Source organism: Vidua chalybeata, chromosome 4 (genome assembly GCF_026979565.1).
Source record: "Vidua chalybeata isolate OUT-0048 chromosome 4, bVidCha1 merged haplotype, whole genome shotgun sequence".
In the NCBI taxonomy this organism is placed as follows: domain Eukaryota; kingdom Metazoa; phylum Chordata; class Aves; order Passeriformes; family Viduidae; genus Vidua; species Vidua chalybeata.
The window spans coordinates 70788372-70806690 of NC_071533.1; the positions used below are offsets into that span (position 1 = coordinate 70788372).

General features: G+C 61.0%; 4 protein-coding genes across 4 annotated transcripts in view; 2 read left to right on the top strand and 2 right to left on the bottom strand.

The window, feature by feature from the left end:
• Window positions 1-197: 197 nt before the first annotated feature.
• HTRA2 (HtrA serine peptidase 2) lies at window positions 198-6254 on the bottom strand. The gene is made up of 8 exons (XM_053940840.1): window positions 5556-6254; window positions 4476-4680; window positions 4204-4398; window positions 4035-4067; window positions 3485-3593; window positions 2992-3061; window positions 775-870; window positions 198-529 (listed from the first exon to the last, which is right to left on the bottom strand). Exons 1-8 carry the CDS (start codon window positions 5927-5929, stop codon window positions 364-366), a joined length of 1248 nt encoding a protein of 415 aa, XP_053796815.1. The 5' UTR covers window positions 5930-6254; the 3' UTR covers window positions 198-363.
• Window positions 6255-6279: 25 nt separating this feature from the next.
• AUP1 (AUP1 lipid droplet regulating VLDL assembly factor) lies at window positions 6280-14818 on the top strand. The gene is made up of 12 exons (XM_053940839.1): window positions 6280-6397; window positions 6678-6815; window positions 7252-7402; window positions 8514-8701; window positions 8838-8910; window positions 10918-10991; window positions 11704-11770; window positions 12871-12976; window positions 13102-13248; window positions 13394-13554; window positions 13709-13797; window positions 14635-14818. Exons 1-12 carry the CDS (start codon window positions 6348-6350, stop codon window positions 14681-14683), a joined length of 1293 nt encoding a protein of 430 aa, XP_053796814.1. The 5' UTR covers window positions 6280-6347; the 3' UTR covers window positions 14684-14818.
• A 105-nt stretch (window positions 14819-14923) lies between these two features.
• LOC128786992 (BCL2/adenovirus E1B 19 kDa protein-interacting protein 3-like) lies at window positions 14924-17002 on the top strand. The gene is made up of 6 exons (XM_053940801.1): window positions 14924-15193; window positions 15697-15826; window positions 15928-16057; window positions 16132-16226; window positions 16310-16459; window positions 16653-17002. The coding sequence occupies exons 1-6, from the start codon at window positions 15106-15108 to the stop codon at window positions 16699-16701; spliced, it is 642 nt and encodes a 213-aa protein (XP_053796776.1). The 5' UTR covers window positions 14924-15105; the 3' UTR covers window positions 16702-17002.
• A 215-nt stretch (window positions 17003-17217) lies between these two features.
• The window catches only part of LOC128786884 (dedicator of cytokinesis protein 2-like), a 45566-nt gene continuing 44464 nt past the window's right edge, over window positions 17218-18319 (bottom strand). The window contains exons 52-53 of the mRNA XM_053940588.1: window positions 18025-18158; window positions 17218-17948 (exon numbers count right to left, since the gene is read on the bottom strand). Of these exons, the coding sequence (XP_053796563.1) occupies window positions 17859-17948; window positions 18025-18158 (224 nt within the window). The 3' untranslated portion in view covers window positions 17218-17858. The remainder of the gene's footprint in view (window positions 17949-18024; window positions 18159-18319) is intronic.

The following is an 18319-nucleotide window of genomic DNA, read 5'->3' on the forward strand; positions in this document are numbered from 1 at the left end:
TCAGACCCCAGCCCAGGTGGGTTCCAAGCAGGTGGCAGAACACCATGAACACTGATAAGGTCACTGGAGGCACAGCAAGCTCCTCCCCAGCCGCAGGGTCTCATGTGGGGACTGACAGGAGGAGCAAGGTCCCACACAGCCCAGCCTCCACCAGGCAACTGCTGCTGCCATGGGAAGGAGGTGACATGGCCGTGGGGGCCGCTAGAAAAGTGCTTTATTTGAGTACAGAGGGGAGCGGCTGCACCACAAGTCACCCAAGCACAGGCCCCTCTCCTGGCCCCTTCCAGCCCTGCTCTCCGTCTCTGCCTGGCCAGCACAGACACATCTCAGTCTCTGCCCTCGGCTCCAGCCGGGTGCTCTCTGCTACTCGGTGACCTCGGGGACGACGCTCACCAGCAGGGTGTCGTAGCCGCGCCGCACCAGCAGGGCCAGGCTCTGCTGCGTCCGCACGGCCTCGTACACGTCCTCGGCGCGCCGCGACACCGTCCCGTTGATCTCCAGCACCACGTCCCCGGCCTTCAGCCCTGCCCTGCGGGGAGAACACGGATGAAGCACACGGAGGGCGAGGCAGACACTCGGCGTCATCGTCCTCCAAGTGCAGCAGGAGCTGTGGCACCAGAGGTTCTACAGCTGCACTTGGCCAGCAAGACACCCAGCCTGGGAAAAGGTCCCCAAGGTGGTTTCTGCTGTAGAGCCCAAGCCCTGCTGCTCTGGAGCAAAACACATCCCGCAGCTGCTCCCTCACCCAGCCCTAAGGCACAGGGCAGCACTTACTGGTGTGCTGGGGAGCCGATGATCACCTTGTGGATCAGCACGCCGTAGGAGATGTCGGGAAAGGTGGGGTCACGCAGCTTCAGCTCTGCCAGGATGCTGCAGAGTGAACATCAGCATCAGGGATGGAGCTGGAGGCAGAGCAGGGCTCCCACCCCATTCCCTGCAGCTGCACAGGCTTGGAGACCAGGCACAGAACCTCCCCTCCTGTGTCCCTGCACCCTGCTGAGCACGAGCCACAGCTGCCAGCCCCAAACACCGTCATCCTCCTGTCAAAACGAGAGGATGAGAATCCCAGTGGCACCAGGGAGAGCTGGAAACCCTTGGAGCTGCCAGCTGGATCAGAGCTGTGGTGATGCACATCCCCACGTCACATCACCCTTCCCGGGGTCAGACCCGCCCCTCCTCTGCTGCGGTTTCACTTCTCTGCCCTAGCTGGGCAGGATACACAACACAAGCTGTGCCCCTCTTCCTGCCAGACGTGTCAGCAGAGCTCTCCTCCTGAGTCTAGAGACTAAACAATCACAGTTTCTCACACTTTCCCACAGATTTTAGGATTTCTAAACCAAATTAAAACTCTACATCTCTCACAGCTCCTCTTTGGACTCTCCCCAACTGCTCCTCACCCGTCTTGAATGAAATCCAGAAGTGTATGCAACACTCCAGCTGGATCTCTCCAGAGTGACAGCATTCTTCCCTCAAACATTGCATCAGCTCCAATCCCTGCAGACCCACACACTCAGTCTCTGCCCAGCTCTGCTCCTGTCAGGTCCCTGCTCAGCCAGTCAGGGCTCCCCACGTGGCTGTGGTCTGTGCTGTCCCACAGCCCAGTGCAAGCTGCCAATCCCTTCCCAATTTCACACAGCAAAGGTGGGAATTCCCAATTTCACACAGCAAAGGTGGGAAGAAGCCTCTCGAGTTCATCTCACCCGACCCTCAGCAGGCTCACTCAGGGCAGGCTGCTCTGGACTGTGTCCAGCTGGGTTTTGAGGCTCTCCAAGGACCCTCCAGGCAATGTGTGCCAGGCTCTGAGCACCCTCCTCACAGTAAAAAAAGGGATTTCTTATAGACTCCCACACATCTCTGTGCCCACTGCCTCTTATCTAGCCTGGGCACCACACACAGAACAGGATCTGAGCCTGAGCCTGTGCCCAACACAGAGCTTCTCCTTCCTGTGCCAGGGAAAGGTTTCCAGATGGAAAGGTTCAGGCTGTTCAGGGCAGTCACCCGATTCCAGGGCGAGCAACCCCTTGTTGGGAGCCCTTCCTGCTGGGCACAAACAAGCCTGGCAGTCAGGTGCTTTCCCTGGACTGGCCCGGGGGCTGTGCGGAAGCTGGACCCGCGTCCCCGGAGCCGTGTCCGAGGAATTTCACGCTGCTTCCTGACAGCCGCGCTCCCTGCAAGCGTGGCCAGGGAAGCAGGAGGAGGCTGGGCTGGCCTCCCCCATCCTTCGGGTTCTGCCGGGTACCAGCACCATCTGCTGGGCATTGGGGAACTCACCAGACCTTTAGGAGGGCAGAGCACAGCCCCAAAAGGGGTTGTGCCCAGTGTGGCACAACACCAGCCCCACGAGGCAGCTGAAGGTCTCTTAAATGTGGCTGCAAGAGCCAAAGAACCAGAGCAGGTGTTGACCTTCTCCCAGAGGTGAGAGCACAGGTCCTGCTTGCTCACATGGGCACTTCACAGAATTGTTTGGGTTGGAAAAGACTTTTAACATGAAGTCCAACCACTCCTCCAGCTCTGTCAAAAGGCCACCACTGACCATGTCCCCAAATGCCACGTCCACAAAGCAGTTAAATCCCCCCAGGGATGGATTCCAGCATAGCCCTAGGCAGATGTGCCAGGGGCTGGACAGCCCTTTCCAAGAAGGAATTTTCCCAATATCCAACCTCAACCTCCCCTGGCACAACCTGAGGCAGTTTCCTCTAGTCCTGTCCCTTGTTCCCTGGCAGCAGAGCCTGACCCTCACCTGGCTCCACCCTCCTGTGGAGAGGGAGAGCACTTTTTATCTGCTCACAGAGTCTGCTACCAGTGAAAAAACTTGCAAGTTTCCAATTTACCCGTGAGCCAGCCAACATTCTAACCACAACACAAGCACAAAGAGATTTGAGAGTGAAAGCTTAATCCTCCCAAAAGGCATCCTCAGTTAGTTGGGAAGATGCCATCACATCCCTGCCCCAACATGACCGGTCTGTTGGCCCCTGAGCTCAGGACAGGTACCTGGGAGTGAGGGTCAGCATCATCACCCCGATGTACCGGCGCTTCGACTCTGCATTGCCAAACCAAGAGCCTGTGGAAGGAAAGGACATGGAATGTCATGGCTGGGAAACAGAGACCTGCTTAGAACAGTGCTGGGCAGAGCCCTCACAGCCCTCAGGGCAGGCAGCATCCACAGCTATTCCAAATCCCTACAACAGCTCAGTCCAGTTGCCAGCACCAGCGGGAGCATTCCAGGTGTTGCATTTTGTACCATGACTTGGCTTCCCTGGTTTGTCAAAATTTTGACAGAGAATGTCTCACCCCAGTGTCACAGGAGAGCCAGACAGGGCAAGGCAGCAGTTGCACAGCTTTCCTGTGGCACCAGATGAGACCCCAAAGAGTTCTCCTGCACTCCTTGCCTTTCTCGGGAAGACGGGTCCAGAGCCCATCTATGCCAAAGTTTCCTTCTCTCCTCCTCCTCCCTCAGAGCCTGAGCAGGGAGGTCCCCACTCACTCTTGCGGTGCTCCTCCTTCTGCAGGAACTTCCGCAGCCGGTCGGAGGGGATGGCAAAGGAGATGCCCGACGTCACCTTCATGGTGTTCACCCCAATCACCTCGCCGTCCTGCAGGGAAAGGGCACTGGGATCCCAATGCAGTGATCCGGTGATCCCAGCAGTGACCCAGCCTGGATCACTGTGGAGAGCAGGGGAACTACTGCACCAGCCTGGGGCCCTGCCTCTCTGCCCACGCCTCCCAGGCTGCTGGCCCTGTGTCCTGCCTCACCCTGCCAAGGCTGGGCAGGACCCAGGGGCTGAGTCTACGGGATGAGTCCATGCAGTCCCTGGCTCTGCCCTGCCAGCACCAGCCAGACCTCGTCTCCACCAAAGCCCCATCAGCTCCAGATGCCTCAGATACTGCACAGGGCTCTCATGCCAGGCTTAGCCCTCCCTCTCCCTCCAGGAAACCTCCCAGCACCCACAAGCACTCCCACAGAGGGGCACAGAGCAAGGGGCACACAGCACATCCCTCCCCCAGCCAGCAAGGGGACAAGCAGCAAAACTCACCAGGTTGACGAGGGGGCCCCCAGAGTTCCCAAACTGCAGCAGAGGAGAGAGAATGTGAGCAGACCACGAAAGCCCCATCCTGAGGCCGATCCCAGGGTGACCGGCCAGAACCCCCATGCTCCATGTGAGCCCCTCCACCCTCCCAGGACGCAACACCCACGTCCCTTACATCAATGGCAGCGTCGGTCTGGATGTACTCCATGTCGCTGGCGGCCAGGCCCAGCTCGCGGCTGCCGCGCTGCGCCGAGCTGACGATGCCCGAGGTGATGGTGTTCTGCAGGGCGAAGGGGCTGCCCATGGCCACCACGAACTCGCCCTGCCTCACCTCGGCCGAGCGGCCCAGCGGCAGCGTGGGCAGCGGGTGCTGTGGGCAGTGGGACGCGGTCAGCGGGACGTCGCCGCTTCCCCCGGCGTCCCCGCGGCCGCGTGACGCGCACGCACCTTGGGCTTGATCTTGATGGTGGCGATGTCGGCCACCTGGTCCACGTCCTGCACCACGGCGTCGTACATCTCGCCGCTCGCCAGCTTCACCCGCACGCGCCGCCGGTTGGCCACCACATGCGCGTTGGTGACGATCAGCCCGTCCGGGGACACCACGAAGCCCGAACCGTTGGAGATGGGCACCTCCCGGCCCAGGAAGGGGTGCCTGCGAGGAGGGCACGGCTCAGGAGTGGCAAGGACAGGGCTGGGAGGCAGCAGGGAGCAGTGAGGGTGCGTGGGCAGCAGCACGATGGGGGAATCCTTCCCTGTCCCGGCAGAAATAGAGGAATCTGCACGAACGCAGCAGGAACCCAGAGCTCGTGCACAGCCCCAAAGTACAGCCCTACCAGGAACAGAAGCACGTGGGAGCAGGAGGGGCTGTGACCTGTGCAGGGACAAGGCCAGAAGACACGGAGCCCAGCACTGGAGCAGATAACAAACACCTGAGAGGCAACAGGAACGTTTCCTGATAGCAGGAGCGGACTCACAGCTCTGGGTCCTGGTCAATCACCCCAACCTCTGCTGGTAGTCAAGTGATGAAGTAAGTGGAGAATGGGATGGACCAGCATGGCCAAAGCTCAGCTGGTGGTGAATTACTGTCAATGTGGGTCAGGAACCCAGAGAAGGAGCAGCACCGGCTGATGCCTCCTCACATTGTGAGGCAGCGAGGGTGACACTGCACACAGGTGACACCGAGCTGGAAGCAGCAGTCGCCCAGCTGGAGGGCAGAGCTGCTGCAGAGGTGCCCCGAGGCCGGAGGCATTGGATGATGAGAACATTAAGAGAGCACAAATGGAAATAAACACCAAGTGGTGCCCCCAGGCAGCGGAACGGGGCAGCCCGGGCGGCAGCTTCGCCAGACGGCCCCGCAGGACATGGAAGTGGCAGCGGCGTGTGGCAGCCGCGTGTCGGTCCCTCCCGAGGCACTTGCGGGAGCCTCCGGGACGGTTCAGGAGAGGCCGGCGGAGGTGCCGAAGGGGCCGGGGCCGCACTGCGCAGGGAGGAGGGAAATCCCCCCCGGGGACCTCCCGGTGCCGGTACCTGCCCACGATCTCCACGTAGACCAGCGCGGGCGCCGTTTTCTCCACCACGTCAGCGATGAAGTTGAAGGCGGCGCGGGGCGAGGTAGGCGGCGGGGCGGGCGGCGGGGCGGGCACGGCGGCGCTCAGCGGGGGCCGGCGGCGCTCCCGGGCCCACAGCAGCATCAGCGCTGCCGCCCCGGCGCCCACCGCCGCCGCCAGAGACCGGCCCCGGGCGGACGGCGGCGGAGGATGGGAAGGAGGAGGAGGAGGAGGAGGAGGAGGGGGAGGGGGCGGCGGTGGCTCAGCGGTCCCCGTCAGCGCTCGGCACCAGCGCTGTACACCCGGTGGCACCGGGATGCACCGGACCCGCACCCTCCGCGCCGCTGCCGCCATGCTGCTGAACGGAAACCGCGCCCCGCCGGGGCGGGGCTGAGCCGCGGGGCACTACGGGAGTTGTAGTCCTGAGGCGGGGTCAGCCCGAAGCTGTCCTACACCGCGGAGCACGCCGGGAGCTGTAGTTCCGAGGCGGGGCGCGCCGGGAGTTGTAGTCCCGCCGGGAGCTACGGTCCCGCCGTCTGCGAGATGCGCCGATAACCGGCGCGACAGCGGAGCAGGGCAGCCCCATTGTCAGAGCGGCTCACCGAGTCCGCCGGAGCCGCCGAGGGCCACGGCCGGGGCGAGAGTGCTGCGGCGGCGCCGTGCGGACCAGGAAGGGGGCGCGCTCCCAGCGTGCCCCGCGCGGGCCGGGCGCGCGGCCGCGGGCAAGATGGCGGCGGGTGCGGGGCGGCCGTGAGGCGCCGGCACGGCGGGGATGGAACCGCCCGCGGCCCCGGGCCCCGAGCGGCTCTTCGACTCGCACCGGTAAGCGCCCGCCCAGGGCCCGCGCCGTGGGGACTCCTGGGGGAGCCGCGGGAGGACTGAGGGAACTCTGGGCGGGGGTCGCGGGGCGAGCGGAGGGCGGGGGTGTCTCACCAAAGCCCCGTGGGGAAGGTCGGGGTGACCCGTGAGGGGACCGGGGAGGGTCCGCGGTGGGTTGGGAGACTTGCTGGGCGAGACCACGCGGAGCGGCGGCCGCAGGGCGGGTCCTGGGGATCGTCCCGGGCCACGCTCAGGCGGCCCCGGCCGCTCTCTGTCCCTGCAGGTTCCCGACCGATGGGTTCCTGCTCCTGGCCCTGCTGCTCTACGCCCCCGTGGGGCTCTGCCTGCTCGTCTTGCGCGTCTTCATCGGCGTCCACGTCTTCCTGGTCAGCTGCGCCCTGCCCGACAGCGTCGTGCGCCGGTGCGTGACCTCGGGGGGCTTCGGGGCGCTGCCCGGGGTGGCTGTGGGGTGGTGGCAGGGCCGCCCCGGCTCCTGGTGGCCCGAGCCGTGCAGGCATGGCTCAGGGAAGGATCTGTGCCTTCGGGGCTCCTTGTCTTCAGGAGCCTTGGAGGTGCTTCCTCTGCCAGGGCCGGAGCTGGCAGCCACCTCTGGAGTGCTCAGGGACTGCTTTGGAGCACGTGGATCAGCCTGGTGTGCTGCTCAGGAGTTCTGTGGGCACTTGCTGCCCTCGTCCCAGTCCCAGCCCCACCCCAATTCCTGCGCCAGACGTGTCATTTCCATTTGGTGCCAGCGTCGTTTGTCCAGCCACCAGAATTCCTGGGTCTTTGCCTGTTGGACGTGTCACCTTAGCAGCGTTTTGGAGGGCACTTGAGGAAGATATTTGTTCCCCTGGCAGGTTCATTGTCCGCGTGATGTGCTCCGTGCTGGGGTTGCTGGTGCGTCAGAGCGACCCTCGGCTGCGCGGGGCCGGCGCCAGGGTCTTCATTGCCAACCACGTCACCCCCTTCGACCACAACGTCGTCAGCCTGCTCACCTCCTGCAACACGGTGAGGGCACGGCCGGGGCTCCTCCCCGAGGGTGGGGCACGGGCAGCTCTGCCCGATTCGGTGTTGCCGTGGTCTCGGGGAAGGCGGCTTAAAGCCCACTCAGTGCCACGCCCTGCCATGGGCAGGGACGCCTTTAACCAGCCCAAGTGGCTCCAAGTCCTGTCCAGCCTGGCCTTGGACACTTCCAGGGTTTCCAGGGGCAGCCACAGCTTCTCTAGGCAACATCCACTCTCACACCCATAAATCTCCTAATATCCAGCCTAAATTTCTCCTCTTTCAGTTGTACCCATTAATCCTTGTCCTGTCACTCCAGTTTCTGGCACAGATTCCCTCTAGGCTCTTTCAGATCCTGGAAAGTTTCATCTCCAGATCTGATTTATTAACTCAGGGTGTTAGTCCTGAGGTGTTCTCTGTGGCTCAGTGAAAAAGTGGAACAGGGTGAGGAGCAGCAGGAGTTGTTAGAGTAGGGGATGGTTTTGGTGGAAGAGTGGGCAGATCCCAGCAGCTGCTTCCTTCTCTGGCCCTTTTGGATGAGGGGGGCAGGGCTGGTTGTAGGGGTTTCCCCCAGCACTGGGTGGGCAGTTTTGGGAGGTGCATGGAGGGTGCTGAGGGAGCTTTGTGGTGGTGCTTGGGTAGTTCTGGGCTGTCCCTGCTCTCCTGTGAAATTCTTTGTGTGTGGAGTTCCTGAGTCAGCAGGCTCTGGGTGGCTCCTGTGTCCTGCACAGCCATTGATTTACCCCTGGCCTGGAGAGGGGGGACTCTGGAAGCAGAGTGTGTCCTGCCAAGTGTGTCAGGGACTGCTGGAGAGAACACTGGGGACACGGGCAGCTGGGAGTGCATGTGTCTGGCAGGCAGGGCACAGTCTGAACTGATGATTTGGAATCCCATTTCCTGTGGAACTGGGGCTGGAGGAGGGGCTGAGGCCTGGCAGTAGCATGTTCTCAGCCACCGGTGCTGTCAACACAGGTCACTCTCAGTCCCAGAGGGGTTTTTGCTAATGAGCAGGAAATTTGTCACCTCTGCCACCTGGGAAGGTTGGCCTGGAGGGGCAGGAGGGCGTGGAAGGGGTGGGCAGGGCGACGTCTCCTCCTCACTCCTGCTCTCCCTGCAGCCTGCCCTGAGCGGTGCCCCAGGGTTCATCTGCTGGTCTCGGGGATTCATGGAGCTGGGAGTGACAGGCAGCCGTGCGGAGCTGGTGGATTCCTTGAAGGAATACTCGGCCCACCAAGGGAACCCACCACTGCTGCTGTTCCCAGAGGAGGCGGCCACCAACGGCAGGGCCGGGCTGCTCCGCTTCAGGTGAGGGAGTGGGAATTCTCCCAGCAGGGGAGCAGGAGTTCCTGTGGCAGGGTGGCTGGGAATAGCTCTGCTGTATTGTGACAAAATGGCTTCAGGTAGCTCCGGGATCATTCACTGCAGAATTCCTCCCTTCCAGCTCCTGGCCCTTCTCCATCCTGGATGAGGTCCAGCCTGTTGCCCTGCAGGTCCGGAGGCCGTTGGTGGCTGTGGTGAGTGGTGGGCACAGGGACAGGCTGTGGGGTGGGTACAGCTTTTCTTTCTGCTTTGGAGCCTGTGGTGTGGCCTGGCATCGTGTCCTGGCACCCTGGAACCAGCTGCTCAGGGCTAACACAGTTCCCAGTGCCTTTCCTGGGAGTTTGGCCAGTCAGGACTCCCCTGGTTACATTGGCCACTCTGACAGCTGTTTGGTGGCCCAGCTGGCTGTTCACTCTGCCTCTGGCTTCCATGGCCAGTTCAGTCTGCTTTGCTCTTGGTGAGTTCTGTGCTGTGAAAGGCCAGCTGCAGGCAGTCCTCGTGCCAAAGGTCATGCAGGGCTCTGGAGGCTCCTGAGCTGGTGCCCCTGGCACAGACACAGGACATGGTGCAGGAGCAGCCCCACACAAGGATAAAGTCCATGGGGGCAATGGCAGCACTGCCAAAGGCATTGCAGGGAAACTCCTCTCAGCGAGGCTTTGTTGAATTTCTTATTTTTGATATTTATTATTTATGATCTGGTGACCACAGAGAGCTGCCAGTCATGGCTGTCACTCGTGGGTCTGGTGTCTCTGTGGGACACAGCAGAGGAACCCCTGGCAGGGTGAGGAGTCACCTGGATGTGTGCAGGGATGGGAACTGCAGAAATATTTGGCAGAACTTTGGTCACCCCTGGCAGGCCAGGGGTGTTGAGGCAGGCCACAAGCGTGGGTGAAGATGCAATTTTCAAGCAGTAAGTTACATCTTGAATGACTCCTCCAGAGAAGTGAGAGAGTTCTTCTGTTCTGGGCAGTTTATAAGGAATATCTTATGCTTTTGTGGGTTTGGTTCCTTTGAGAAATTCTGAGATGTGACAAGCTGTGTGTCTCTGTATCCCTTCCCTCGTGCATGTCAGGGAGAGCAGCAGGTCTGTGTGGAGGTGCTGGTTACAGTCACTTCTTGGCTCAAATTTTACCTTCAGAGTCTGAGCAGGACTTTGTGCTTCCTGCACATTGGTTGAGTAAATCCTGGTGGATTTCTGGGGTGATTTTAAACCATCAGAAACTGGAAGGATTGGAGATGTGATATTTTGAATGGATTGATTGTTTTATAGAAAGTTTTCTTATATAATTGTGTAATGTATATTGGGCGCTGGGTTGGGCCAAACACCAAATTTGGGGTTAAGAGAGAATTTTCTCCAGCTCCAGTTGCATGGAGGGTGTTGTTCTGTGGCACAGGCAGTGTAACTGAAATCTGGATGTGAGCATCACTCCAGGCATTTGTGTTTAGGGTTCTGAGGATCTGTTTATCCAGATGAGGCTTCTCTGTTCATCTTGTGTCTGAGCTTTCAGGGCTTTTCTCATTTACAGCTCCTCTTCCCAGGCTGTGGGATAAACCAGGCACGAGCCTGTCTGAGAATCACAGAATTGTTCAGAAAATCCCTCTGGGCCCATCAAGTCCCCACCATTCCACAGCAATGCCAAGGCCACCACTGACCATGTCCCCAAGTGCCACATCCACAGGGCTGTTAAACCCCCCAGAGATGGGGACTTCCCCCTGCCCTGGGCAGCTGTGCCAGAGCTGGACAGCCCTTTCAAGGAGGAATTTTCCCAATATCCAACCTCAACCTCCCCTGGATTGAGGCTGTTTCATCTTTTGCTGTTCCCTGGGAGAGCTTACAGGAGTTGGGGCATCACAGAGAGGCTGTTGCCACCAGAATGAGGGAGGATTGTTCATGGTTCTGAGGAAGCATTAGTAGGTTTTCAGGCATTTTTGTAGCTTTCTGAAGGGACAGACTAGTAGGGAATGGGGGAGATACTGAGGGAAAGTCTTGCTGCTGTCTTAGTGGGAGGAAAGTGAAAACTGGTGATGACCATTGAGGGTGAAGCTGTCCTGGGGCTTGCCCTGCTTGCACTGGCTTTGCTGTTCCCCCTTTCCCAATCCTCCAGCCACAGCTCAGGTGTGCTCTGCCCACCTCCTTCCCCAGTGGCACCTGGACCAGCTGCTGTTCCATGGGTGGGCTCTCACTGTGCTCTCTTCCCCAGAGTGTGGCTGACTCCTCCTGGATCACAGAGCTGCTCTGGACCTTCTTTGTTCCCTTCACAGTTTATCAAGTAAGGTACTACGTCTCTCTCTTCCGTTTGGGGCAGGGTTGAGGGTGGGCAGGGCTGTGGTGTCACCGTGGCACTGAGAGCTCCTTCCCTGGGTGCCTCAGCAGGGCTGGGCTCGGCACCATCTGTGCCTGGCTGTGACCGGCTTCTGATGTGGAGAGGGCTCCTGGTTCCTGTTGGGGAAGGAGAGGAGTCTCAGTCATTCCAGGTGTTTAGTGCAAGTTTCCAGGTGGTCTGCAGTGATTCTCTCCAGGGCTGCTCAGCTCCCAGTGTCTCTGTCTCTCCCCATAATCCCTTGGGAGCGGGGTGGTGCAGACCCCTGCCCAAAGCCTGGGTGAGCCCAAGCTGGCTGAGTAGCTTTGCTGTAATGAGGGCAGTGGAAGGGACTGGGAATCAAATGTAGGGCTTGGTGTATTTCAGCCTTTCCCTGGTTCTGTCTGCCTGAATTCTGGGTGACCTGTTTCCTACTTCCATGTAAATGGCCACGGATCCTCATTAAGACCTTTCTGGGAACTGCAGATCCCTCGTGTTACACTTGAGCTCCAGTGAGCCAGTTCTGTCTTCTGCCATGTCCTGGATTTGGGAGTGGGTGTTGGGCTTTGCTGCTCCTGTGGGGTGAGCAGGGAGCGTGGAGGTGGGGATGGCATGGCTGGCCCTGGCAGGGTGTCCCCAGGGCTGCTCCCAGCAGGGCTGGCTCCATGTGCTGCTGTCCCCACTCAGGTGGATGCCGTCTGTCCCCAGACGAGCGGACGAGCGGAGTGAGGACTTTGCGCTCCGAGTTCAGGAGGTAGGAAGGTGGTGTGGGAGAGGGAGCAGTGGGACTGCTGAACTTCAGGGTGGGCACAGAGGAGAGCAGAGTGCAGGCAGAGTTACAGAGAACATTTCTGGATGGGTGTGTGTGATGGGAACTCTGGTACATTGTTGGTTTTTTGGGTTTTTTTTTTTTGTTAAGGTTGGGATTGAAAGTGTTCGAGATGGTATTTTGTGTTTAGACTTAGATTTTTTTTTTATAAGTAGTGAGTTTTGTAGTATTTTATTAGATATAAAATGGTTATGTATTTATTTTTATGAATTTTTTAAGGAAAAACTAATTAAGAAATGATACTTAAATTATTTTTATTTTTAACTTAATAATTAACTACATGTGTTTTGTAATGTGGATTTTTTTGTATAATTATAAAATACTACTTATGAAGAAGAAGGACTAGTTTTTGTTCTAAAACTTTTATTTTGTTATATATATTACATATTTTGTATATATTGTATTCTAAAACTTTAAATTATTTTTTTACTACGTGGTATTACACAGTTCTAATCAAACTACACACTCATAATCTTAGTTCTCTTATTTATTTTTAAAACCTTTTTCTACGGCCTCAGGTCAAATGCAATGTTCTCTTAGGGGTTAGAGTCTGTCAGCACAGAAAGTCTAAAATTCTCAGCATCTTGGACTCCAACAGTACATGTTTATTGCCTCTTGCAAGAACTCAGTCATTTCATGGCCTATTTGCCACCCCACATTGAGCCTTTCTGCAATTGTCAGGACTCTTCCCATTGAGTTCAAACCTTTCGCTCCCTTCTTCTAACGCCACAAATCATACAAAGCAGTTGTTTCCCCACTCTGCCCATATGTGCTGGGTACTTCACAGCTCCAGACATCTCACATCTCCTTGTCAGCCTGTTTTGGCAGGATGATATTGCTATTCCCAGTCTTTCTTGTGCTCTCTGCAACACTGAAATGCATCCCTGAGGCCCTGGAGAAATCAGTTCTTGCCCTCTTGCCCTCACCATGGCTCCATGTACCCCTGCCATGCTCCCCAGCCTGGAGGGGCTGCCTGGGCTGTGTGTGTTGTGTGTTTTAATGTGTGACTCCTCTGCATTCCCCAGCTCTTGGCCATGGAGCTGGGTGTGGTATCCACACGGATCACCGCTGCCGACAGGACCGAGCACATGAAGAGGCTGAGGCACACAGCACGGCTGCCCTTTGCCCCAGGTGGGGATCCTGGGGGGTCCTGGCTATGGAACCTCTGCTTTTTGCAGGGGTTCTCTGTCTGCTCTCAGTGACAGACCACCCACTTTTAGTCCCTCACCCCGTGCCCACTGTCCTTTCTCCTGCAGCCTTGAGCCAGCGCCCGGCAGCCCGGCCCAGGGTGCCCCCCAGCCTGCCCGGGGGTGCTCCCGAGGACGTGAGGGTCGTGGCCATGGCACAGCAGGTCAAGGAGGTGCTGCCTCACGTGCCCTTGGAGGTCATCAGGACAGACCTGGGTGAGCAGGGACTGGGCTGGCAGCAGGGACGTGGGAGCACCTTCTGTGTGGTGTGAATGAGGAAAACTTGTCCCCGCTGCACTGGTACACATTGGCAGCCAGGATGGAGTGTCCTGATCTCTAACGGGTCCTTTTGTCCCCACAGTCCAAACCAACTGTGTGGACACCACCATTGCCAACTTGCTGGAGGGGAGAGTTCCCTTCTTCCCTGAGAGTAAAGAGGCTGGAGACCTGCCTGCCCCATCTACCTCCCAGGCTGCAGCTGCTTCTGGCATCCAGGGCTCTGTGGCTGCGCCTTCTTCCAAGGTACTTTGTGGTTGTGTCTCCCTGCTCTGGTGGCTCATGTTCAGAACTAGCCAGGGGCGTGGAGCACCGGCCTGGCATGCCAGGTCCTTCCAGAGCCACCAAGGAGGCCCCTGCTTCATCTGTCTCCTGATGGCTCCCGTGCTTTCTCTTCTAGCCGGCTCCAAAGCAGTTTGCAAAGTCCCCCGTGGAGCGTCACCTGTCCTTGCAGGAGAGGAAACGAGCCTTGTACAACTACGCCAGGAGGTGAGAGCCCCCCACACCTCCCCGTGCCAGGGCCACACAAAATCTCCCCCTGCCCAAGCCCCCAGATCCCAGCCCCAGCAGCACCCGAGGTGCCCCAGGCACTGGGCTTTCCGTGTCTGGCTGGTGGGAGCCCCCGTGGGACTGGGTTTCTCTGGGGTGCCACTGGCACTGTGGCACCCTTGGTGTGAGCAGGACATTCCTGTTTGGCACCAGGGACAGCTCCATTAATCCTTCTTGGCGTGAGGGCGCATGGAGAGAGTTTGATCTCTGTGCAGGGTTTTCACGAGGCAAATCCTGGCACAAGAGGCCAGTTGTGGTGTGTGGGTCTTGGTTTGGGAAGATACAGAAAATTGAGGATGTGTTTGAGGGGAAGTTGAGTGTGCCTGGGCTTGTTGGGCACTGGATGGTTGGGGTGGTGCTGAGGGAACCATCCTGTAGGGAAACCCTGACTGGCACACCTGGCTGGTTTCTGCTGGGGCATAGGGATCCTGTGTGTTTTCTTGGGGGACCATGAGCTCCTATGGGCAGCCCTGGCAGCCCCTCACTGCCCTCGCTTGGTCCATGGGGATTGTCCCCAGCAGGGACTTGTCCCCGTGTCCCTCCCAGAGCAGCTCCTGCTGCCTTCACCCGTTCCCCTGGGCTCCGGGTGAGCTTGGAACGAAACGGATCCGAGCAGAGCCGGCGTGCAGCCAGGGAGAGCCTGCCCTGGGCTGCTGCAGTGTCCCCTCGGTCCCTCGGAGCTGCTTCCTGGCCAGACGGGCGATCCCCGGGTGGGCTCGAGGGAGGCCCCTCGGCTGGTCCCAGCCCCGCGGTGTCTGAGGCCGCTCTCTCCCGCAGGCGGTTCGCTGAGAAGCACGGCGCGGCAAGGGCCGGCGGCAGCCCCTGACCGGGCCGGACCGGACCGGGCCGGTGGCAACCCCTGACCGGAGCTCCGGGCCGGGCCGGGCCGGTGGCACCGGGAGCGCGCGGGCCCCGCGCGGGCGGGACGGGACGGGCGGGGCGGGGGCGCCCCCTGGCGGCGGAAATAAACGGCGGCAGCGTCCGGCGCGGCTCGGGCTGTGCGGGCACCGGGGCGAGGGGCGGGGCCATCGGGACAGGGGGCGGGGACAGGGGGCGGGGCCGGGCCGGCTCCGTGCGGGTCTGCACGCGCCGCAGCCGACGCCTGCTCGCGCGCCGCACGTAGGCGCCGCTTAAAGAGGCAACGCGGCGGGGCCGCCGCGGCCGGGCGAGCTGCGGCTCGCGGGCCCCAGCGGGAGGAGCCAGCGCCCCTTTAAGAGACCGGCGCCCGGTGCCGGTGGTTTTATTTACATGGGGGCTCGCGGGCGTCACGTGACTGTCAGCGGCGGGGGCTGCGCGCGGAGCACCCGCGGGGCCATGGCGGGAGCCGGCGACGACGGTCCGGGGGGAACCGGGGCACCGGGGCGGGATCGGGGCCACGGGAGACCCGGGCGGGCCGGGGAACCGGGGCTTTCGGGGCACCGGGGGGTTTGGGACGATGGGAAGCCCGGGCGGGTCTGGGCACCGCGGCGTTCGGGACAGTGGGGAGCCCGGGGGTGAAGGGGTTGACGTGCCCACGTGGGGGTCTGGGTCACCGGGAGCCCCGGGTGGTTGGTGTGCACTGTGGGTGGGGGGCCCAGGGAGCGCGGGGATCCCGGGCAGGCTGGCGTGCACCGGGGGTTGGGTCAGTGGGGGCACCAGGGGGCTGATGAGCACCGCGGGGGCAGAGGCAGATGTGGATCCCTGGAGAGCAGCCCTGGGGTGCACAGGACGTCCCGGCTCAGGGACTGCAGCTGGGTCTGCAGGCAGGGGTGCGGGGTGTGCCGGGGAGGGCTGCTGGCCGGGATGGGATGGAGTGCAGGGGTGGGCCCGGGGCAGCGCAGGGGCTGACAGCCCCCGCAGGCTCCTGGGTGGAGCTGCGGTGTGGCTCAGGCTGCCCGGAGCCCGAGCCGGCGCCTTCGCCGTTCTCCTGCCACGCCGACGTGGAGCGGATGCTGCTGGAGGCCCAGCTGGAGACAGAGAGCAGTGACGGGTGAGTCCCGAGTGGGAAGCCAGGCTCCAGAGCCCTGCTGAGCTGTGGCTGGCACTGGGGGCCACAGGCTGGGCTCAGTGACTGAGGGTTTCTGTTTGCAGGGCCCTGCTCGTGCTGGGCTCCCCAGCCTGGGATGACGACGGAGCCAGCCACGGGAGCGATCAGCCAGGGGAGAGTGAGGTGCTGCCTGCCCACAGCCAGCCCCAGCCGGGCTGCCCCTACCCCCGGCAGGTGAGGGAGCTGCCCCTGCCACACCCTGCTGTGCCCCCAGGCCCTGCTCTGACCTGCCCCGTGTCTCCTTCCAGAGGGATGTGCCAGAGGAAGCCAAGTGGAGGCAGCGACGCCTGACAGCGTCCCTGGGCTGGGCCTGTACCCGCTGCCCTCGGTACCTGTCTCCAGAGTAAGTCCTGTGTCCCACCAGCACATCCTGCTGATCCCCATCCTGCTGTCCCTGCGTCCCTGTTAACCATGAACTTTTCCCAGGGAATTTGCCTTTGTGTGCTCCCCCCAGCCAGTGCTGTGGAGCCTGCAGGGAGGTGCAGTGGGGAGGAAGAAGAAACTGTTCAGTTCAGAGCTGCTGCTGCTCTTCATCCCCTCGCTCCTGCTCAGCCACCTGCTGACCCTGGGGCTGGGGTGAGTGTCTGTGGGTCTCACTGTGGGGCTGGGGGAGGAGGGAACCCCTGAATTTGGGCTGCTCATCCTTGGGTGCTGTCGTGCAGCACAGCTCCCAGCAGCCGCAGCGGTCTGCCGCCATCTCCCCTTGCTCCTGGCTTGCTGGGGCCCAGCACCCTGTACCAGTGCCTCACAGTCACTCTCTCCAATCCAGGATCTACATTGGGAAGCGCCTGGCAGCCTCCTCAGCCAGCCCTCTGTGAGGAGCTGGGCAGGCAGCACCCGCTGCTCTGTTGGGAACGCGGGGAGAGCCCGGCCCCAGCGCAGCCTGACCGCTCCCAGGCCCCGTGCTTGTGGCACGAGGCGCCTTCTCCCCGTGTCTGTCCCTCAGCCCTGCCTCGGGAGCTGATCCCACTCTCCCCGTAGAACGGAACCCTCTGATGGCAGCTCCCAGCTGCAGGCAGCCCCTGCCCTCCCCAGCCCCCGGTTACGGGTCCAGGTCCCCCTGTAACAGACTGTAAATACAACTGAGCCCACCTGAATAAAGAGCCCTGTGCCAGCTCAGGGGTTGAGCAGCGAGTCCCCTCCCTGTGTCTGGGAGCACAGCCTGGCTTGGGAAGTGACCATTGGGCTCCCTGGGGCCTTTCCCTGCCGCAGGAGGGCGAGTCCCTGTGCTTTGGGGTGGTGCCAGCTGGGGATGAGCCCCTGGGTGTGCTGTGGGCAAGCAGGGGTGGGTGCTGGGGCTCACATGGGTGCTCAGCCCCACGCAGGTGCCCGGCTGATGTGTTTGCCCTTTATTAGCCATGGCTGCAGTGCAGAGGTGAGAGCTGAGCGTGGCATGGCCAATCAGGGCAGTGACACCTGCCTGGTGCAGGTGGCAGGTGTGGACAGGAGAGGTGGCACCACAGAGGGCGAGGCTGCCAGGGCCTGTGTACACAGCTGGCTGGCTCCTGTGCAGTTCAGGTCAGAAATGGGTCCTGGTGCTGCAGGATGGCTGGGCAGCCAAGGGATGGGAGCTGTCCCAGGAGTGGGGAACGGGAATCACGCAGAAATGCCACTGGGGAAGTCACTGGCTCCCTGCCACTGGCACAGACCGTGGGCAGCTCAGGTGGAGGGAGGGATGTCCTCATGGCTGGGAGGGGTTGCATGTGTGGGAGCTCAGCGTGGCTCCAGAGGCATAGGAAGCATCCAGGGCCAGGTGGGTCCCAGCCCCAGGGGACACCAGGAGGGTGGCAATAGCCAGAGCTGGTGGGACACAGGGTGGCAGTGCCTGGTGCACGCAGGGAGTCTGCTCTGGGTGGCAGTGCTGCAAGAGGTGCTCCAGCAGGTGAGGATCAAGCAGAGCTGTGGGTCCAGCAGTGGCTGGGCACAGGGGCACTCTGGGCAGGGTGCAGACAGTGCAGCTGCAGGTGGCATCAGGTCAGAGTTGTGACAGTCGCTTGGACTTGGGTGGCGGCAGTGGCGGTGACTTGAGGCTTCTGCTCCCATCCACTGTCGGGGACGTGGACGCCTGCGAGCAGAGAGGGACGTGAGGGGTGGTGGGACTGGGGGCCAGGGCCTCCCCTCCATTTCCTCTCCTGCAGTACCTTCCCTGCTGCTGCAGCGTCGCTCTGCTCCAGGAAGGTCTCGTACACCGCGGGGCTGAACTTGCGGGGCAGTGGTGGGAGCTTGCTGGCGCTTTTCACACGGCCACCAAAGCCCGTGGGAGACAGGGACGAGCCTGTGCAGGCAGGAGAGGTGGGATGGAGGCTCAGCCAGCCTGGGGGTGCATAGGGCCCATCCGTGTCCCCAGGGCTGTCAGGGCCAGCACTTCTGCCTAGGGGAGTGTGGCAGTGCTAGGCAGAGGGGACAGAGGTGCCATGGGATGTGAACCCAGCCAGG

Bases quoted from the DNA above. Each gene is read 5' to 3' on its own strand.
- LOC128786992 (XM_053940801.1), top strand. From the start codon at position 15,106: ATGGGGGCTCGCGGGCGTCACGTGACTGTCAGCGGCGGGGGCTGCGCG. The intron at 15,194-15,696 runs GTCCGGGGGGAA...CAGCCCCCGCAG, and splicing joins GGCGGGAGCCGGCGACGACG to GCTCCTGGGTGGAGCTGCGG. The intron at 16,460-16,652 runs GTGAGTGTCTGT...TCTCCAATCCAG, and splicing joins CTGCTGACCCTGGGGCTGGG to GATCTACATTGGGAAGCGCC.
- AUP1 (XM_053940839.1), top strand. From the start codon at position 6,348: ATGGAACCGCCCGCGGCCCCGGGCCCCGAGCGGCTCTTCGACTCGCAC. The intron at 10,992-11,703 runs GTACTACGTCTC...GTCCCCACTCAG, and splicing joins TTCACAGTTTATCAAGTAAG to GTGGATGCCGTCTGTCCCCA. The intron at 13,249-13,393 runs GTGAGCAGGGAC...TTGTCCCCACAG, and splicing joins GGTCATCAGGACAGACCTGG to TCCAAACCAACTGTGTGGAC.
- HTRA2 (XM_053940840.1), bottom strand. From the start codon at position 5,929: ATGGCGGCAGCGGCGCGGAGGGTGCGGGTCCGGTGCATCCCGGTGCCA. The intron at 4,399-4,475 runs GTGCGTGCGCGT...CACTGCCCACAG, and splicing joins CCATCAAGATCAAGCCCAAG to CACCCGCTGCCCACGCTGCC. The intron at 3,594-4,034 runs GTGAGTTTTGCT...CTTTCCCTGCAG, and splicing joins GGGGCCCCCTCGTCAACCTG to GACGGCGAGGTGATTGGGGT.